Source organism: Haemorhous mexicanus, chromosome 7 (assembly GCF_027477595.1).
Source record: "Haemorhous mexicanus isolate bHaeMex1 chromosome 7, bHaeMex1.pri, whole genome shotgun sequence".
In the NCBI taxonomy this organism is placed as follows: Eukaryota; Metazoa; Chordata; class Aves; order Passeriformes; family Fringillidae; genus Haemorhous; species Haemorhous mexicanus.
This window is the reverse complement of record NC_082347.1, coordinates 2,684,190-2,704,179: the sequence shown is the minus strand read 5'-3', so window position 1 is coordinate 2,704,179 and position 19,990 is coordinate 2,684,190. Positions and strand designations below refer to the sequence as shown.

Sequence of the window (19,990 nt, the reverse complement as noted above, 5' to 3'; positions counted from 1 at the left end):
TGCCCCTAAGGTTTGCTGCTGTGGGTTTGTGTGGCATATGCCTGCTGTGCAGTATAAACAGTCTCATCAGAGTCCTCCCCTTTTCTCATCTTCCCAGAGCCCTTGCTAGGTAAAACACAAGGTAATCCTTAGCTTGTTACGTGTTTATTTTAGCAAACTCTTTTGGTGCTGATGCTTTTTGAATTGAGTGGAACAGTGGTAAGAATTAAATGGTGTTCTGCATTGATGTGCCACCAGGGAAGATGAATAAAATTTCTAATCTAAATGGAATCTCTGTAAGGATAATGTCTAATTTTAATAGGAATGTTAAAAGGAAGAAATCAAGTTCTGTATTTGCAGCATTTCTTGACAGATACTGATGCTATAAATTTTACAGTTGTTCTTCCTCTGTATGGATTTTGTAGTACTCACAGCAATTTATAGGTCTAGAGTGCAGCTGCTGGAAGTCATTTATTCTCAGTTCTGTATTAAATCTATCACATATAATGCATTAACATTCAGTTCAGAGCTCAAGGGCTTAATGGCTGCTTCTTTCTTGCTCTGAGTTTCTGTTCTGGAAGTGTTTGCAAGGTATGCAGAAAACAAAATTAAAAAACTTAAATTGATATGCGGAAAAAAAAAGGGGATTGTCCATGATAAATACTTGAAACCAGCTCATTTTGCAGTTTCAGCTGAGCAGTGAAAACAAGCCCTGCTGCTAACATTGCTGAAATTGGTAATGCTAATAAGCTTGTTTTGATGGATTAGCTCTTCAGTGCTGTGTGCTTGAGTGACGCTCCTTACCCACGTCAGTCGGACGTGTCTGCAAGTGGAGACACTTAATATTCCCTGCACTTTGACTTGGCTGCATCTGGGGCTGCAGGAGGCTGCCACTGAGTCACTTGATTCAGCTTGTTTTAGTTGTGGCTGTCTTTAATTAGAAAAAACCAAAGTACATGATTGTAAATATTTCAGAAGTATTTATAAGTAATATTAAAAAGAGTTTACCTGGAGTTTGACAGAAGAGTAGGGGCAAAGGTCATGAAGATTTATTGAATATATTGTCTGTGAGGAAAGAGCAGGTAGAACAGACTGCCTTTTATGAGTCCTGTACCTGTTTATTGTTGATGATTCCCCATCTTTTATAATAAGATAATAAATTTAGGAAAACTGAACTATGTTCTGCTTGACATGAAGAGAAACTTGTACCTTGGGGAACTTAGGAGATCCTGAACTCTTGTGGCACATGTAATATGTTCTGGCATGATCACTTCTATAAAAAGATAACTCAAACAGGCTAAATGTGAAGGAGTTGTTTATTGTCTGTTAAACTGTATCAGTGAAATTGGTTGTGGACCCTGTATGAAGTGACCTGTCAGCTGGAATAATTTACTTAGGCTGTTTGTAAGTAGCCTACTGCCACCAAGGCAGAGAATGAAACAAGTTTTCAATCCAATAAACATCCTCAAATCCCTTCTAATTTTAAAACCTCAGAAAAGAAGTAAAATAGTCATGTATGGTATTATGAGAGTTTAATAAAACCATGGGAAAAACATAGTTCTGGATGAAGGCCATTCTGCTGCATTTTTCAGTGAGTCATCTTCCATTGAAAAAAATCCAGGCCAGAATATTTCCTGAAAGCTTTAACAGCTTAGTTGAAGCTTCCAGATGTGATAAGACCTTCTGGAGGTTCCTACCTTCTGAGGCCTCTCCTTGATGAATGCTTCCTGCTCTAGTTCTAGGCAAGCTCACTGGTGACAAATGTGACTGTAGCTGTACTAGGTGAAAGCCTTTCTGAGCTATATATTAATACTTACAGGGGAAAAATTGCTTTGCTACCTTCCCAAATCAGCTACTTCATCTAGGAGACTGCAGGGTAGCAGCAGGGTAGTGGAGTGGAGGACCAGATCGTGAAGTAGCAGATAGAGAAGTGACAGCAAGGATTGCTCCATCATCAATAAATAGGCTGGAAGTTCCTGGAGCACAGGGGAGACAGATATTGTGCAGTAGTTGCAATCTGATGCAACCAAATCATGCAGTTTCAAAAGAAACTGCATCCTTCCCTGTCTGAACAGCAAGTTCCTGGAAAACATCAGTAAATTTCAAGAGCAGGGGTGTTATCCAGTCCTGGCTTTGTATGAGGTAACTTTGCTGCTCTGTGCTGTTATATGTCACTCCTGTATGATGAATAGTACATAGGTATTGATTGATAGAGAGGGCAAGTTCTGCTGGGAACCTCAGTTCTGTGAGGCCCTTCCCTGCCTGCTCTCAGCTATGGTTTCATAAGAACTGCTCTGTTGCCTTAGAGACAGAGGGTATTACTGAAGGCTGAGGCTTAGGGTAACATTGATATGCATTTGTACTGGAACACTGGATGTTTTGTGTATTCATGCATGTGATGCACACTGCCTACAGCTCTGGCCATACAGAGTCTGTGTCTTGTGTGTGTATGTGGTGTTTCTGTGCCCTATACAGAGTGATAGTATAGTGATACCATGAGACACTAAGAACTGCTGATTCTGATTTCTCAGGTCAGGAAAAATGAGTTTAGAGACCAGGTAAGACTTTTGTATTAAAAAGTTAGCTCGGAATTCCTCACACATACCATGATCATGCTTGGTAGCTATAGGCTGAGTGGTGTTTAACTTGCACATAGGGAACCTTTGGTCAGTGCAGCACAGCTCTATCATCTAGTGGTGGTTCATTTGTGCTACCAAAGCCTTTATCCTGCCAGGTGTTTTTCCCAGGTGTTTATTTGTGTCTCCTTTTTGTGTGCTTACAGTCACTGTGTACATTATCTGTTCAGATGCATTTGAAAGCCTTATGTGGAAGGAAGGAGCCACCAGGTCATGTGGTTTGCAACTTGGCAAATTGAGTATTGTGTAGAGCAGATGGGGTCAGGTTTCTGATGGAGCTGATACCAGGTGATCCCTGCTGATGGTAAATGCTTTTGTGAAAAAGGTCCTGTGGGATGCAGCCAGGGCTTCAGCAGCTGGACATGGGCAGCAGTTGGGTGTGCCAGCTGGGGTAGCCAGGCTCAGCCACAGCCAGGTGCTCAGGGAGCTTTGGGGTGATGAGGCAGCCCCCAGGACAAGCTGGGAGGTCAGTCTGTGGGTCAGGTGAGAGCCCTGGGCTGTCTCAGAAGTGCCCTGGGGAAGGGACCAGCTGGAGCTCAGGAGGCCAGACTGGCAGGGACAGCTGTGGCTGAGCTGGAGCCCGGCACCCCTGTGGCATGGCTTGGAGAGGCCCTGGAGGTCCCAGGAGCCTGGCACCCCTGTGGCATGGCTTGGAGAGGCACTGAAGGTCCCAGGAGCCTGGCACCCCTGTGGCATGGCTTGGAGAGGCACTGAAGGTCCCAGGAGCCTGGCACCCCTGTGGCATGGCTTGGAGAGGCAAGGGAGGTCCCAGGCTGTGTGGAACTGGGGCTGCAGGGCCCGGGCTGGGTGTGGGTGCAGCTCCCAGCTGAGGCTGGGCAGAGCCCTGAGGGCTGGAAGCTCTCACACAGGTGTAAAGCAGCGTTCCCTCGGCAGAACTGACACAGCTGAGGGAGATCTACTGTCAGTGTCACCCCCAGGTGTTTGTCACTTGCTTTTGTTGCTGAGACACTTTCTTACACTGGAAAGGATGACACAAAACTTATGAAATTTATCATCTGGAGCCTTGCCCAGATGAGCAGTGCATGAATGCACTTGGAAGAGTTTGAGCTTTATTATGGTCTTTGAATCAGCAGCTGTGAACGATTTGGCAGTCGCTCTGACTGAAAGCTGAATGCTAAAGCCCAAGTTTAAGCTGTGATAAAAAAAACGAATGCTTTTGTCCCCTATTTCTATAGTAGCATGAAATTGTGGAGGTTTGTATGGCTGTGTTTTTCCTGGCTACAGAGCTGGGTTCAGTAGCACCTGTCTCTGCAGAGGCAGGCTGGGTATGCAGTGCACAGTGAAGCTGCAGCTGGTGCAGAATGCAGCAGTGTGATTTGTACCCACGGTGATCCCAGCCCCCGTGGGCTGTGCTGAAGGGAATGCTCAGTGAGCAGGAGCTGCCTTCCTGGTGCATTGAGCTGTCAAACCTTAGATGTATTATTTGGGATAAAGAACAGATTTTTTTTTTCCCTCTTTTTTTTCTCCTTATTGAAGTAGTGCAGTCAAAGCTTAACAATAAAGGTAGTTTTCAAGTTTTAAAGTCTTGTCCTTTCACTGGGTTTAGCTGGAAATCTCTGATTATCCATTCATTTTCCATTCTTGTCATGGACAACCAGATATAAGAAAGACACTGAAATATGTCCTGGAAGGACTGGGACAGCAGCCTGGGGAAATGTCTGTAGTGGGCCTCTTGGATTGGCAGTGGTTGGAAATGGGATTATCTTTAATCTCAGCTGGTCTCACATGACAAAACTGATTTAGTGTGGAAAAACATATAGTTTATGTCTGTATAGTATAGACATAGTCCACTACTCTAAAGAGAAGTTGGAATAAGAAGAAAGTGCTAAACCATGAAGAAAAAATAAAATAGCCTGAAGTGCAGTAAAGTAGCTGGGTGAACTGCAGGTTTTTGTAGAGACTAACTTCCTCCTTCAGAGAACTAGTTCATTATTCTGATAATCCACATGTGAAGAGCTTTGATAGCAAATTCACTCAGTCTTAGGGGGGTGGTTTTGGCCCGTTTATGCAAAAGCTCAGACTAAGATTATCAGATGTTTCTTCTTTTTCACATGAAAAATCTCAGGGAATGATTGTTTCCTCAATATGGAAAGGAATAACAGTTCTACAGCTTCTTTGGGGATGCTCCAAGCTCACAGCTAAACAACAAAGTAGTGATGAATTTCAGGGGTCTGAGCATTTTTTTTTTAATTTAACATGTTCCTGAACAAAACTGGGGCTCTTTGTAGGAGAATTTATCAATGCCATGACTCTGAATCTCTCTACAGTATTGTGTGAAACAAAAACATTGATTTACTGAACCTTTCCAGACTGCTGGCTGGCTTTGTGCCACTGGTTTACCAGTTTTGGTTTTCTTATGATCATCTCAATCCTGGTCAGACAGGACTGTTTTAGAGGGAAAAAGTCATTTTTAAAGGCTTTTGGGTTTGATTGTTTACATATGATGTGGCAAATAAGGAATGGTTAATAATAGAAGCCAGTTAGGCTGAATTGACTTTCCATGGTATCTCTACGTCTGTGGCTTCCTTGTAGCACAGGAGAAAAGAGGGCAGTCTGCTGTCTCGTAATAATTGCAGGAAAGATAGATTCACTAATTAGCACCAGGGTCAGTGTTTAATTAACATTTCTTTTCTGAGCAAGTCTAGTGCACTGGACAAATTGCAGCTGCTTTACTGAGGTTGGAGATGCAGTAGCATTTGGATTTGAACACACTGGGCAATAAAATCATTCTTGCACAGTGCTGATTCATTTATATATTTGCTTATTAAAAATTTAAAAATACATTCTGTGTTAATACACTAAAGAAAACACAGTTTTCTGATTCAGATGATCAGTTGGCTATACTATTGTCTGCTCCTGCTAAAGACTACATCTCTTTCAATTTGTTTGCTTTTGCTCTATATTTGTTACTATATCCCCAAGATTTCTAAGCCTGAGGAAGTAAGATGCAATCCTGTGTCCAATGCCATATCTTGGACTAAATGAGATTTTCAAAATATAGGACTGGTTCATTTAATATCAAATGCTCTTCAGCCATAAACTTAAAAACTTCATGCCCTGAGAAGTGGATCCTGTGATGCTTTTGTAAATAATGCATATAGAGCCTGATACAATGCAAAGGAAAATAATTAGACTTCAGATTGCCTGTGGGCAGGCTGTGAGAATTTTTGTATGCATTTACTTGTTCATTCTTCATTGTGCCTCTTCTCATCATTTGAATCTGGTGCCACAGGCTCAGATGTGCTATTTTCCCTTTTTTTCCCCCCTGAATTTAGCTGTCTCCTTCACCCAAGCCATTTCACAAATATCTATTAGTTTTCTTTTCAGAGGGACATGGTGCAGAAGAAGCAGGGGAAAATGTCTGGAGTAAAACAGGATGAGGCAGGAGGCTCTGTACAGCCTGGTGTTGGCTCCGTGCTTGTTCCAAAGTCCATAACTTTCAGCTGTGCAGATAACAGTGCCCAGGACTGATTCTGGAACCACTTCAGTTGGACTGGGCACTTCTGGCCAGCTGGGTGTCCTTGGTTCTGCTGGTGGGAGGCTGTAGGGTTTCAAGGAGGTTTGGGTGGAGAAGGGAGGAACAAGATGGGTGTGGTAAGATCCCTGAGTGCTTTGGCAGCAGGGACAGAGGGGAAGCAGACCCCTCAAGTGCCTCAAGGTGGCTTCTCTCAAGCAGGTTTTTTATTTCTACACCTTCCATGCTTCCCCTTTCTCGGGAGTGCAGGATTGGTGTCCCTGGCCTGCTGTTCCTTTCTGCAGTGTGCTCCAGACAGAGGCTGCTGGGGCAGGGAAACAAACACGGGGAATTTGTTCACATGCAACAGTTACAGAATGCCTTAACTCGGTGTGCACCTCTGTCCTTCTCTATTGCCACCGAGGAAAGACCTGGCTAGGAGGAAACACAGCTAATTTCCAGGGCGGTTTTCTCAGAGGAAAACTGCTTAAAAACAAACAAATCACAGACAGTTCGTGGTGCTGGTTGTAAGACACACTAAAAATGGTGGTTGTTTTACACATATTTTGTTCATTTCTCATGAGGTAATGATGGTTCAGTTGTAACTATTCGTACAGTCTGTTTTCATAAACTTTGATGAATTTAACTTGATGTTTCCTTAAGCAGAGTAGAGATAGAAGTGAAAAAATGTTTATACGTGTCAGTTTTGGAGTGCTTTTGGAAATAAACAGCATGTTCTTTTGCTGGCAGGATTTGAAATCTAGCAATCAGCGAGATGAAATTGCTGCAGCACGTGTATCCCTGAAGGAAAATTCTGCATTCCTACATTCAATATGTTCAGCTTGTTTGGAACATTCAGATGTTGCATCCCTTACAGCCAGCAAGGATTCAATTTGCAATGAAATACAGAATGCTCTCAATGTAATTTCTAATGCTTCCCAAGGAGTTGGAAATAAAGTGGAGCAACCTGCAACTCGTACAGCTACTCTTGGAAGTGCACTTGATGAGCTTGAGGTATGTTAACATGTGAGATTACAGTATTTTTGGAAAAAAGTTTTTAAATTTCTTAATAAATATTGGTATCATAAATGATGAGCCTAAAGGCATTAAAGATTGTTGCTCTGCTTAGTCCTAGTCTAAATAGTATCACTTGAAATGATTTCATTGGGATGGTTCGTTGAAATGATTTCATTTCCTTCAGAGGAGTTTGGAATGAAGGCTTCATGTGTGTTCAGTGTTTGGCTCCGTTCAGCCAGAGGGCAGAGTTAGCTCCAGTTGTGTCACTGCTGCTGGAGACAGGCACATCCTGCAGGAAGTGGGCAGAACCCAGGAGGTCAGTTTGCCCAGAAGTGATTCTCAGCTGGCAGTCCCCACTGCTGCCTTGGCTGCATTTGAGCTGCTACCATGCAAGCTGAGTCCTTGTCTCCAGAATGTGTCAGTGGGATCATTCTGTAATTTGGATAATCCAGCAATCCAGAAACCTCATATTTGCTGCTTATCATGAAATAAAGTGACATAGCTAATATGATTTCACTACCTCTGTATTTCTGCTTCCATTATCGAGGCAAATACCTGGGGGAAAGCAGCACTTTCTCTGTTCCTGACCTCATCTGAAGCTTTTCTGTGGAGCCTTTCCTTTTTCTCATGGCTGCTCTGGCTCTCACCAGTGTAATTTTCCATTGCCCTGCCACAAATGGTGAAAGATCTCCTGTAGGTGAGGCTGCACACCATGATCTTCATGGGGTGTAACTGATGTAGGCCCAGATCAACAAAAGGAATGTATGTTTCTAAACACATTTGCAAATATGGGTGGTTTTGATGGTGAATTCCTTGGACTTGGCAGATCTCAGCATCCCAGTGCTAAGACTGTGATACATTTCAGGATGTTAGGACATCAACATCCTAACTGATGTTAGGAATGATGGTAGTAGGTTTTTATCTAAAATTTTCAAAGGAAGATTAAAGAAATACATTGAAATATGACACAGATTTTGTAGTGGCAGTTTATTGATCAAAAAAGGCCTCTCTGGCATGCTCAAAGTCAAAGCAGACAGGTTTTTCCCTGCAGAGGAGCAGGCTACAATTGCATGTTACGGGTTTTAAAATTACAGTTCCTAATGTGTCTTCCTAATAAATGGAAGTACAAAGAAACCTGTAAGACTAATACATAACATGTTACAGTGTAGCTGTGAATGACAAATGAGATTCCTTATATGGGACTCTGGATTTACCTGGATTGCTTAAAAATAAAAAAAAAAAAAAAAGAGAAATGTCAAAAGGAGTGCATTTTATTACTGCATATGAATTAATCTTGACTCTGTGTAAGCAGTACTGTTTAAAAGTGCAGTAACGTTTATTGTTATTGTTCTAAAATTTGAAATTTTTGATGATCACAAAATGAGGAAAAAAGTATTTTGAACTGAATTTGTTTTTACTTGGAAATGTAAGAACATAGAAGTCTGACGGTTGTAAAAAGCTGTTTGTTTATCAAGTTGTAAATATATTTTTACCTAGGTAGCACAAATGGGAATTGAAGCTGTGTGAGTTAGATAAAGCCCAATTTATAGAGCATTTAACTTCTGAAATGATTTTATGAGTCAGATGGTTACACTTTTCTCATTTTACAGAAAGTTCTGTTGGCTAAGGACCTGAAATAACCTTTGCTCTATCTTCTTGTTGCAAATACAGTGCCATGAAATAGATTGATGCAGTAAATAGTCTGGTGGGAGCAAATCTCATTAAATGTTTATAGTGTGGAAATGTATCTCGGAGCTTACCCAACAATCTAGTATCTAGATGTTTTGCAGTATCATTCTTCCTTTGCCAGTGCTGGCACTGTGAAAGTTATTTGAGATTTATAGGTGAGGAAACCACCAGTAAAATTAGAGCAGCTAGGTCTTAAATCTGTAGATTCTCAACAATTTCTCTTAAAGGCTCCCTATAACTACTGTGTCATTTGTAAATAAACACAAAATTGTAACTTTAAAATTTAATTGCATATTAAGATCTGTGAAAAGAGCATATTGGGTGCAGGTTATCTAATGCCTTTGCCTGGTCTTTCATCTTGTGAGTGCAAAGAGGTTTCTCACAAAATGAGCCTGCTCCTGCATGCCTGGGTCTCTGTCGGTGTGTTCAGCTGCTCTGTGGTCCTTGAGTGCCCGTGGCCATCCAGGTGAGCAGTTACAGTGAGGTGCCAGAAGGCTGTAAGGCACTCCAGAACTTCACCAAGCACAGCCAGGTTTCTGCATACCCATGGGCCCTCTTTTTTTCCTGGATCAGAGCAGTGAGGGAGAAAACAGGGATCTAATTACTCCTCTTAAACTCTCCCTTCTGCTGGAGTCTTTGAGTAGCTGACCACTGTTCAGCCTGTTAAATCAAACCCACCAGAGACTGCTTCCTGTGTGCCTGGTGTCCTCTCATTGTGTCTTTGCTGCGTAGATGTACTGATTATGAATAAGTAATGAAATTATTTGAAGAATTTTACCTGTAGGGCGGAGTCTGAAATCATGTTTTCCCAGCTGTTACTGCCTAGATTTTTTTTTTTTATTCAGAGATGAACCATAGTAGCTTTTTGGCCAGTGCTATTTGTCCGTCTTGGTGTAAACTTTCTCCTAACTGTCTCCAAAAGGAGGACATTTCTGTTTTGGGTCAGCTGAGATTTGAAGGCAGTCCTTTTTCCAGCTGATTGTATAATTGGCTGTGGCCACCATGTGTGTCTTGGTCTTCCCCAGACAATGAAGCTGTTTTTTCTGCAGCAGCACTTCAGTGTCCTACCTGCCAGGTGTGTTCTGCATTGTGATGGACACTGCATGTTCAGCTCGGCATTGAGGGGCTGCTTGAGATACAGGAGCTTGTAGGAGAGCTGCTGCTGCAGTGAAGAGTGGCCCTGTGGCACAGCTGGAGCAGATGTGAGGGACCCCAGAGCACCTTGGTGTTAAGGGCTCTAACAGGAATGAGGGAGGCAGAATTTCAAATCTCTAACACAAACATGTGGCTCAAGTCTCCTTGCCTCACCATTTAAGCTTTTATCTTATGGTGTTCTAATATAACATTTTCATTTCTAGCTTAAGCTAAATAGTCCCTGAGATTGTCTTGTTAAATCTAAACTGAAAAAATAATTCAAATCCCCCAGTTTGCAATTAGTCTGGCACGTTGTGGATAAGCACAGATAAGTTCTGGTTTCCCTAAATTCCCTATCAGTTTTCTTGTTTAATATTTCTACTGAAAGCTTGAAACCACCTATGGATGTGATGTAAGAGGTGGACAAGTGTATGTGGAGTCAGGGTTTGGAGATTAGGCCCTTAATGACATAGTTTCAGATGCTCAGTTATATTAACAATTACTGGTTTAAATTTCTTCAAATGCTGAAGCTCAAATATGCTTACTTTCCGGTTTTATGAAAATCTCACACTCTTCTTTTCTCTCTCTTTAGAATATTTGCTTGCTACACAAATGTAATTAATTTTATCAAGCCAGAAGAGTTGTCTGCTTTTGTTTACCCTACCTACTGAAAAGCAAAAGGACACTTATATCTATGTCCTTTGGAAAAATAATTGTTAAACAAAAGCTGCAGTTTTTATCTTTGCCCATATCAAGCCTGTTAAAAGTGGCAGCAGTGACTTTCTGCCACAGTGTGGGATTGATTAGACTAAAAATCAGCAGAACTAGACTCCTTGTGTAATCTGACTCAGCTTTCTCAGCTGTGAGCTAGCAGTGCTCTGAGTTAAATCCAGAGGTTCTCCTGATCTCTAAAAGACTAAAGTTTATAGGCATTGAACCCCTCCTTGAAACAGAGCTTAAGCTCTGGTCCGAGACTCTGAATGGCAGAGAGAACCTGGCTTTGTCTGCAGATGACCTCTGTGTGGAGCCCCAGTAGAGAAAAGGGAATCTGCCATGGTCAGAAGTATTTTGGGTGCTTCTAGTGGAAGGGGCTAGCAGCACATCTGGGAAGCATAATGTCGCTGCAGTTCCTGCAAGTCAAAAACAAAGCAGCAGCTTCACTGAACTGACTTTTCTTACCTGTGCTCCTCTTTTTTGCCAGAATTTGATAGTCCTGGATCCTCTGGTAGTGAACGAGGAGAAGGTGAGGCCGTCCCTGGAGCAGCGGCTGGAGGCCATCATCAGCGGGGCGGCGCTGCTGGCCGACTCCTCGTGCACGCGGGACTCGCACCGCGAGCGCATCATCGCCGAGTGCAGCGCCATCCGCCAGGCCCTGCAGGAGCTGCTGGCCGAGTACCTGCGCTCCGTGAGTAACGCGCGGGGCAGCGAGTAACGAACGCGGGGCAGCGAGTAACGAACGCGGGGGAACTGAGTAATGAACAGGGCACTGAGTAACGAACGCGGGGCAGCGAGTAACGAACGCGGGGGAACTGAGTAACGAACGCGGGGCACTGAGTAACGAACAGGGCACTGAGTAACGAACGGGGCACTGAGTAACGAACGCGGGGCACTGAGTAACGCACGGGGCACTGAGTAACGAACGCGGGGCAGCAAGTAACGAACGCGGGGGAACTGAGTAACGAACGCGGGGCACTGAGTAACGAACGCGGGGCACTGAGTAACGCACGGGGCACTGAGTAACGCACGGGGCACTGAGTAACGCACGGGGCACTGAGTAACGAACGCGGGGCACTGAGTAACGAACGTGGGGCAGCGAGTAACGAACGCGGGGGAACTGAGTAACGAACGCGGGGCACTGAGTAACGAACGTGGGGCAGCGAGTAATGAATGTGGAGGCACCGAGTAATGAATGCTGGGGAACTGAGTAACAAACGCGGGGCACTGAGTAATGAACGCAGGGCACTGAGAAACACACATGGGGCACTGAGTAACGAACGCAGGGCACTGAGTAACGAACGCGGGGCACTGAGTAATGAACGCAGGGCACTGAGAAACACACATGGGGCACTGAGTAACGAATGCGAGGGCACTGAGTAACGAACGCGGGGCACTGAGTAACGAACATGGGGCAGCGAGTAATGAACGTGCGAGCACCGAGTAACGAATGCTGGGGAACTGAGTAACCACATGGGGCACTGAGTAATGAATGCAGGGCACTCAGAAACACACATGGGGCACTGAGTAACGAACGCGGGGGCACTGAGTAACGAACGCGGGGGCACTGAGTAACGAACGCGGGGGCACTGAGTAACGAACGCGGGGGCACTGAGTAACGAACGCGGGGGCACTGAGTAACGAACGCGGGGCACTGAGTAACACACAAGGGGCACTGAGTAACACACGAGGGGCACTGAGTAACGAACGTGGGGGACGTGAGTAATGAACGCAGGGGAACTGAGTAACGAACGCGGGGGAACTGAGTAACGCACGCAGGGCACTGAGTAACGAACGCGGGGCACTGAGTAACCCACATGGGGCACTGAGTAACGAATGCAGGAACACTGAGTAACGAATGCAGGGCACTGAGTAATGAACGCGGGGCACCGAGTAACACACATGGAGGCACTGAGTAACAAATGCGGGGGCACCTGAGTAGCGAACATGGGACGCTGACTAATGAACGTGGGGCACTGACTAATGAACGTGGGGCACTGAGTAATGAATGCAGGGGCACTGAGTAACACACACGGAGCACTGAGTAACACACACGGAGCACTGAGTAACGAATGCGGGGCACTGAGTAATTCACATGGGCCACTGAGTAACACACATGGGGCACTGAGTAACACACATGGGGGCACTGAGTATCTAACATGGGTTACTTAATGATGAACACAGGGGCACTGAGTAACAAATGCAGGGGCACTGAGTAATGAACTGAGGCCCTGAGTAAGGAATGTGGGAGAACTGAGTGACAACAAACACAGAGGAACTGAGTAACACGGGGCAACTGAGTAACAACACAGGCCACTGCATAATGCAGGGCAGCTGAGTAACAAAAGCAGAGCAAGTGAGTAACAAACACTGGGCAAGTGAGTAATGTGTGGCCACTGAGTAATGCAGGACCCAGCTCGGGCCTGCCTCAGCGCCTCCTTCTCTGGGAGCTTAGCGTTTAACTAAGCATTAAAGTGCAGTTTAACCTGCATTTCACAAAATGATCTTTAAAAGGTTGAAAGGGACATTTTTCTCCAGAAATCCAAGTGAAAGCTAAATGCACATCCCCAGAATGAGTATGAATTGTATTATGTCGTGTATATAAAGTCTGTGGAAAATGCCATACCACAGATGAAATGTGTGTTTAGGTTGTTTTATGCTTGTTGTGAACTGTCACGGATTCAGAACAGACAATCTTTCATATGTCAGAAGCAAGAATTTCTTCGTAATACCACTGCCTAGACTAGAGTTTGGAAAGGTAATCTCTGTTCCTGTAGAATGCAACAATTTAAATAATAATTTCATAAAAGGTAAGCAGTCTGTTAGTGTTGTTTTCGAGTAGGGTGTTGACACCAGAAGAGGAGAAGAGCACCAATTTACAAGTGTTAAAATGACTAAATTGCTATATTGGGAAGACAGGAGTGTTGGGTAAATCCAGAAATCTGGTTGTCTGACATGCTTGTAGCTGTGAATTAGAAAAGGAATGTAGTTTGTGTTTTAGAAGTGATTTTTCTTTTAGATTTGAAGAATGGGTTTGACACTTGTTACATCTGGCAGGTAAATGTTGAAACAGTGGAGACTCAATACTGTTAATATGGGTACACAATGTTCATCTCATGCTTTTCATCTGTAAACATTATCTGTAGGCATAATGTTCTTTTCTAAAGATACCTCAGGATGATTCACTGAGCATACTGAGGGAACAATTGTGTGATACAGATATTTGTTCCCTTTTTGGGAAGGTGAAATTCCTTTCTGTTCTGTAAGTCATAGCAGTTAACACAATCTAAAGCTGTTCTAATGAGACTGTTTACTTTGTCTTATTTTGTTGTCCTTAGGATAATGTAGTGTAGGCACTAAAATAATTATGCATGTCAGATTTTTTTTTTCATCTGACAGATATTGCACTTTTTGATATTTCTCTTTGTTTATTAGAAGTTTGCAGATGCTGTATTAAAGTCAGGTTGTGTTTCAGGCCTTACACCAGAGAAAGGTGCTATGAAAGTTTTAATCAAAATGCTGTTGAATGCAGCCTTAATTCTTGAACCCCTCTGGAAGTTCTTTACCCATGGGTTAGATAGTGAGATTTCTTCAGCTCTGGTTAGCTTGCAATGTAAATCTTTGGTACATTGTTGTAGCAGATTTCTCTTGCAATGTCTGCTGTAGGGTGGGTCAGGGTTTGCTGTTAAGTGGCTGAAAGTTTTATACAGGAAAACATCCACCTTTAATGGTTGAACTTAATGATCTTGAAGGGCTTTTCCAACATAAATGACTCTATGATGCTATCTAGAGCCCGTGGCAGGTTGCAGGTGTGGTGAACAGCATCCCATATTAGTCCAAATATGGGGTTTGTCCCAAAAACGCTTTCCAGTGAATCTCTGGTGTGAAACTACAAGATTTTAAGTCAAATGGTCTTAAATTCTTGGACTTTTGAAAGAAAATTGTGATGATCTTTTCTACTTCAGAAATAATAATGATTTTAGTGATATATAATGTACAATAGGTGGAAAAGAATAATACATAACCCACTCCACTGACTTGAGAAAGTCAGAAAGCAGCTATTGAAATATGACAGTAAGGGAAAGTGCCATATAGCTTGCTGCAGAACACAGTGGATGCACAAGGTGGCAAAGACAAGGAAGCAGAAAAGAGAAAATGCAGAAGATTTAAAGGCATGAGGTTACAAATCAGGAGGGAATTACAAGTTTTCAGTTTCTTTTAGAGCTCTTATATGAATGGAAACACTCTCACTGAGAACAGTTTATGGCTGTTACTGAGACTGTGTTAAATAAGCTCTTCAATGAGAGGACTACCAGATGTCAGTTACTTCATTTCACAGCTCTAACTCGCTGAAGAAGAGATCCAGGGAACAGTGCTGATTTATCAGTGTCTTTTTGGCTCTTCTATTAGTAGTTTCAATAAGCCAGGCCTGGAAATTGAATGAGCTGTAAAGATGATGACAGCCATTTGTTATCATAGCACAATTTAAGCACAATTTGCTTTTCCTCTCCTTGGGAACACTGTTGTACTGCACAGGCAAGTGCTCTGTGTGTGGAATACTTCATGGGTGTTTGTCTGTATGCCCTCCTGGCTTGTGCCTGTGCTGAGTGAGCTCCAGAGCCTCTGTGCCACAGCTTGTACGTGAGAGTGGAAACTTTTCCTTGCCCACAATGCACACAGAGCGTGCTTTGCTCTGGCTGTGTGCTCCTGGTGTGTGGCTCCCACTGCCATTTCAGCCCTCTGCACTCCCTCACAAGCTGTGCTGCTCAGCTGCTCCAAAGAGTTTGTTTTCCTGGAGATGGGTCTCCTGGTTCTTGCTGGCACAATGCCTTGATCAGTTGCCTTAAGGCTTCTTCCTGTCTGAGTGTTGCCAGTGGGAGCTGCCTTGCCTCAGGGACAGCTCACCCAGGAAGTGCCACCTCCACAGCTCCTCCTCCAGCAGCTGCCTTGGCAGGAAGCTGCACTGATGGCATCCAGGCTCTCTTTGCCTCTGGTGCTGATGGTGGACACTGCCCTGCCTGGTAAACGTTGAGCTTAAACAGGGCCATTGCCAAGGACCTGGGTGCCAAAATTCTGTGTGGGTTCTGCACTCTGTTCTTCTGAAGCTGAGCCTCAGTGCTTGGACTTGAATGAGGGACTTGTCTTTACAAACTGTGGGTCTGCTGGTAGATAAAACTAGCAGTGAGAGATAAAAGAAACAATGGGAAGGATTCCACTGATGGATGAATGGAATGAGAGAGACTTGTCCTTACAAACTGTAGGTCTGCTGATAAATTAAATTGGATAGTGAGAGATGAAAGAAACAGTGGGAAGAACCATAAATTCCATAGGAATTCCACTGATTGACACAAGGAAAACAAAAAGAGGGGTTATGCATTAGAAAGGGGTCTCAGGTAGGAGACATTTTGGGGAGTCAGTACCTCAGGCAATGGGGAAGAGAGACGGACATGCAGCTGGGAAATGAGGATAAAAAGGAGGCTGTGTCTTCCAGTTTTGAGAGACAGCAGGGGAAATGTCCCATGGCCTGTCCCTGTTTTGAATAAAGTTACAGGACTCCTCTGTGTCCTTTTTGGACATAAACCTCTGCTGTTTGTGGATTAATTTTCCTGACAAACTGTACAGGAACTAAGGATTTATTAGCACTAACATTTGAAAGAGTATAAGGAGTGTCACTTTTGTGGTTCCTAAATTTGTTTCTTTTATTTTCCTCAATTATTTAAAGTGTCTAATAAGCCTCAAAAGCATCAACGATTAAGAGCTTCTTGGTGTCAGTGAGATAAATCTTTAAAATTTATTTTTTAAAGAGTTTTTAATGCAAGCTTGGAGAAACATCTTTTCAGAAGATACTTGCTTTTAGGTGAGTGTTTTTCACAGAGGTTTTATCACGGTGAATGGTACAATGCAAAGTGAAGCAAAATGCTCTCCACAAGAACCTAAACATTTTTCTGTTCACAGAGTAATTCAGACACACAGTGGATTGCAAACACATTTATGATTCTTGTGAAAGACAGCAGGTTTTTTTCTGAATTGTTCCAAAAATTCTTCAAAATTATTTGTGTACTTTTGTTAACCTTTCTGAATTTTACTCATAGGCACAGGTCGTTAGGGGAAATATTTATGTTTTAGGACATCCAGTAACAGGAATTGCTACTCTGGGTTTGGATATCTTATCAATGGCAGAATCATACTGTCATGTGGACAGTAATGGATCATGTATCCACTGGAGCAATCATATTGTTCTGGTAATAAGCACTCGCTTTTTCCTAGTGACAAGCTCTTGTCTCTTCATCCTTTTACAGTGCAAAGTTGCTGAACTCAGTGGAGTGCAGCAATACGAGCTCCATGTTCCACGAGTTGTGGTTTTACTCAGTCACAGTAAGGACATTCCCTTCCCTGGGGGGGCACGAGGGGTGATGGAGCTGTGCTGAGTCTGAGTGGAAGTGGCTGTTGTGTGCATTCCCTTCCCTGGGGGGGCACGAGGGATGATGGAGCTGTGCTCAGCCTGAGTGGAAGTGGCTGTTGTGTGCATTCCCTTCCCTGGGGGAGCACAAAGGGTGATGGAGCTGTGCTGAGCCTGAGTGGAAGTGGCTGTTGTGAGCATTCCCTTCCCTGGGGGAGCACAAAGGGTGATGGAGCTGTGCTCAGCCTGAGTGGAAGTGGCTGTTGTGAGCATTCCCTTCCCTGGGGGGGCACAAGGGATGATGGAGCTGTGCTGAGCCTGAGTGGAAGTGGCTGTTGTGAGCAGCACTGAGTGCTTGCAGGTGCTGCTGTGTCTGCCATCATTAAATAGGGAGGTGTGCCTGAACAATTATTCTGCATCCTCCTCTGGCTTTCAAGCCTCTGGGTTGTTAGAGCTGGTAGAGAAAGGTCAGCTACACTGGTATGAGAGCTGCTTTCTGGAACTGAAATCCCCTTACTGTTTGATTGTTGTTCCATGATATTTGAGCTTCATTAGTTTTAGTTGATAGTTCCTCTCCTTACTGTGGCTGTACATATGGTTGGAGATACATATGTGTGTGTATATATATGTGGGTCAGTGTATTTTTCTGATTTTTCACTTCTGATTTCACTTCCTTCTTGTCTATTCTAAAAATGTTTGTTCCTTAACTGGGTTTTTCTGTCACGATTACCTAGATGTTTGGGTCAGGCATGGGTAATGCCTGTGCCTGTGGCTCTTGTGCCACCGTGGTGGCAGCTGCTGTGTCCTGCTGTCCCACAGCTGTGCTGTGTGTGGCAGGGAGCAGAGCCAAACCAGACCTTCTCCTCACACCAGCCGTGCTTCCATTTAAAACACGTGAGGAGAATAATGATACATTTTACCTTGAGGCAGATCAGGAAGGAACTGAAGTTCCCACCTTGTGCATGTTTGTATTACTGCTAATCAAGCCCTGGCCATCCACCCAGCCTAAGGGCAGGCCAGCTGAGGCTGAGCAGGAATGTTGTGTGCTCTGTGGCAGAGCTCAGGAATGGTCAGGTGTGCCCTGTATTGCTTGTAGGGCATACCTGAACTTTGCTGGGAATACAACTCCTGGAGCTTTATGCAGCTGGCTTCCCTCGAGGCTCCCAAGCCTTGTTCTTCACCACCAGATTGTGTCCACAGCTTCTGGGGATGAGACCTGTTTGGATCTGAGCACGTCAGCTGAAGTGCAGTGAGGGTGAGATGAGGAGCCAGGATCCCTGAAAGCAGAGGGGCAGCTGGGACAGGGAGTGAGCTGGACTGGGTGAGCCCTTGAGGGAAAGGTGGGCAGTGCAGAGCCTGTGTGGCCATGGGGAAGGTCAGGCTGTGGGAAAGGGAACACAGTGGATAGCTGGCACTTGGGCTGTTGTGTCTCTCTAGGTTTCAGATTCTGACTGGTCACTTACTGGAATGTGAGCATTGCAAATTCAAAACCAGAAAATGGGTGGAAACTCCATTTTTATTTATAGGAGTTTTTGTTTATTGGTGGTGTGGTTCTGGGCCTTGCTCTTTGTCTCAGCTCTTAAATTTGGTTGCTGTGGAGCACTAATGCCTTGCTCTACCTCTGTATTGAGGAGTCTACAGTAAGAGCTTAAGCTCTGGCCCACTGTCTGGGTGTGGAGTCTGATTGATAATGGTTTTTTGTGCTATTTTTTGCCATTCTTACTCTTGGAGAGTGGAGGGATGTAGAGATGCCTCAAGCATACTGGTATCTCAGCTTGCCATTACTTGTACTTCATGGTTTCCCCATGAAGAATTTTAACACTTTCCTGGTTGTCAGTGACACCTGAGGAGGTAAAAACAGGGGACTGTTTAACTTGTCCTTTATGGTTACTTGCAGTTTCTTTCACAGGTAATTTAGCAACTTGCAAAGTTCTGTGTAGCTGCTCTCTGAACTGACCCCAGGCTTGGTAGACTTGACTAACAGGGAGTTTGAAGAAATTCCTTGTTAAAATCTTCAGGAACAGAATGGCTTCAGGTTATTCATGGAAGGGGTTGATGTAAGTGACTTCTTGAAATCCTTGGTTTTAAAACTCTTTTTTATTTCTGAACAAATAAAACCCACTTTTATTAGAGCCTTTTTACAAAAAGAGAATGTGCTTACTTTACTGTCCTCTTCATACTTCAATGTCTTAAGAAAACTGGTGTTCCAGAGAAGTTTCAAATTGAGGTATGTCAAAATGTAAACTAGAAGAATTTCCATATGTGGGTGGGAAGTGTCACTCAGTTCTTTTATTATTCATGGCTGGGTTTTTTATGACTTTATTGAGTATTATGTTTTTCAAAAAAGGATGTATTGCAGTAAAATTGGTATGCCTATATGGTATATTATGCTGGCATTTATGCAAGAAAATATGTAGTTTTCATGATTTTGTTGTTCATATTGTCTGAGTAGTTGATTGAGTTGACTTTGAACACTCCTACAGAGGATTTTCTTCTGTTTTGTATGCAGTATGTGTAATTGAAAATAATTTTTAAATGTTAACTTGCAGTGAACATTTTGTTTTATGGGGAAATTAGATATGAATTGTTAAGGAGGAGGATCTTAAGTGTACTTAAAAGACAGAAGTAGCCTAGTGAATTCCCCAAATAGATTTACAGCTGAAAAATAAGCTGCAGTTACATGGACCTGATGATAGATGCTCTTAGAGACCTTGCAGTAATCTGGGATCTCTGCATATGAGCTGGAGAAGGATAATAAAAGCTTTTCTCTCCTTCAGCCCTGCTTTTCCTGGATGGTTCTGAGCTGGGCTGTGTCAGGATAGATCAGCTCTGACCTGGAGCCTTGCACTGGAGTAAGGTAGCATGAGGAGCAGCTCGTGGCTCTGTGGGGGTGACTCACTGGAAGAGTCAGGAATTTGTGTTTAGTAGACCTGGCAGCCCTGAAAA

At 43.7% G+C, this 19,990-nt stretch overlaps 1 protein-coding gene across 1 annotated transcript in view; it reads left to right on the top strand.

The window, feature by feature from the left end:
* Positions 1-19,990, top strand: part of CTNNA3 (catenin alpha 3) — a 411,569-nt gene that overhangs the window by 67,252 nt on the left and 324,327 nt on the right. Inside the window, exons 6-7 of the mRNA XM_059850814.1 lie at positions 6,841-7,104; positions 11,132-11,335. Of these exons, the coding sequence (XP_059706797.1) occupies positions 6,841-7,104; positions 11,132-11,335 (468 nt within the window). The remainder of the gene's footprint in view (positions 1-6,840; positions 7,105-11,131; positions 11,336-19,990) is intronic.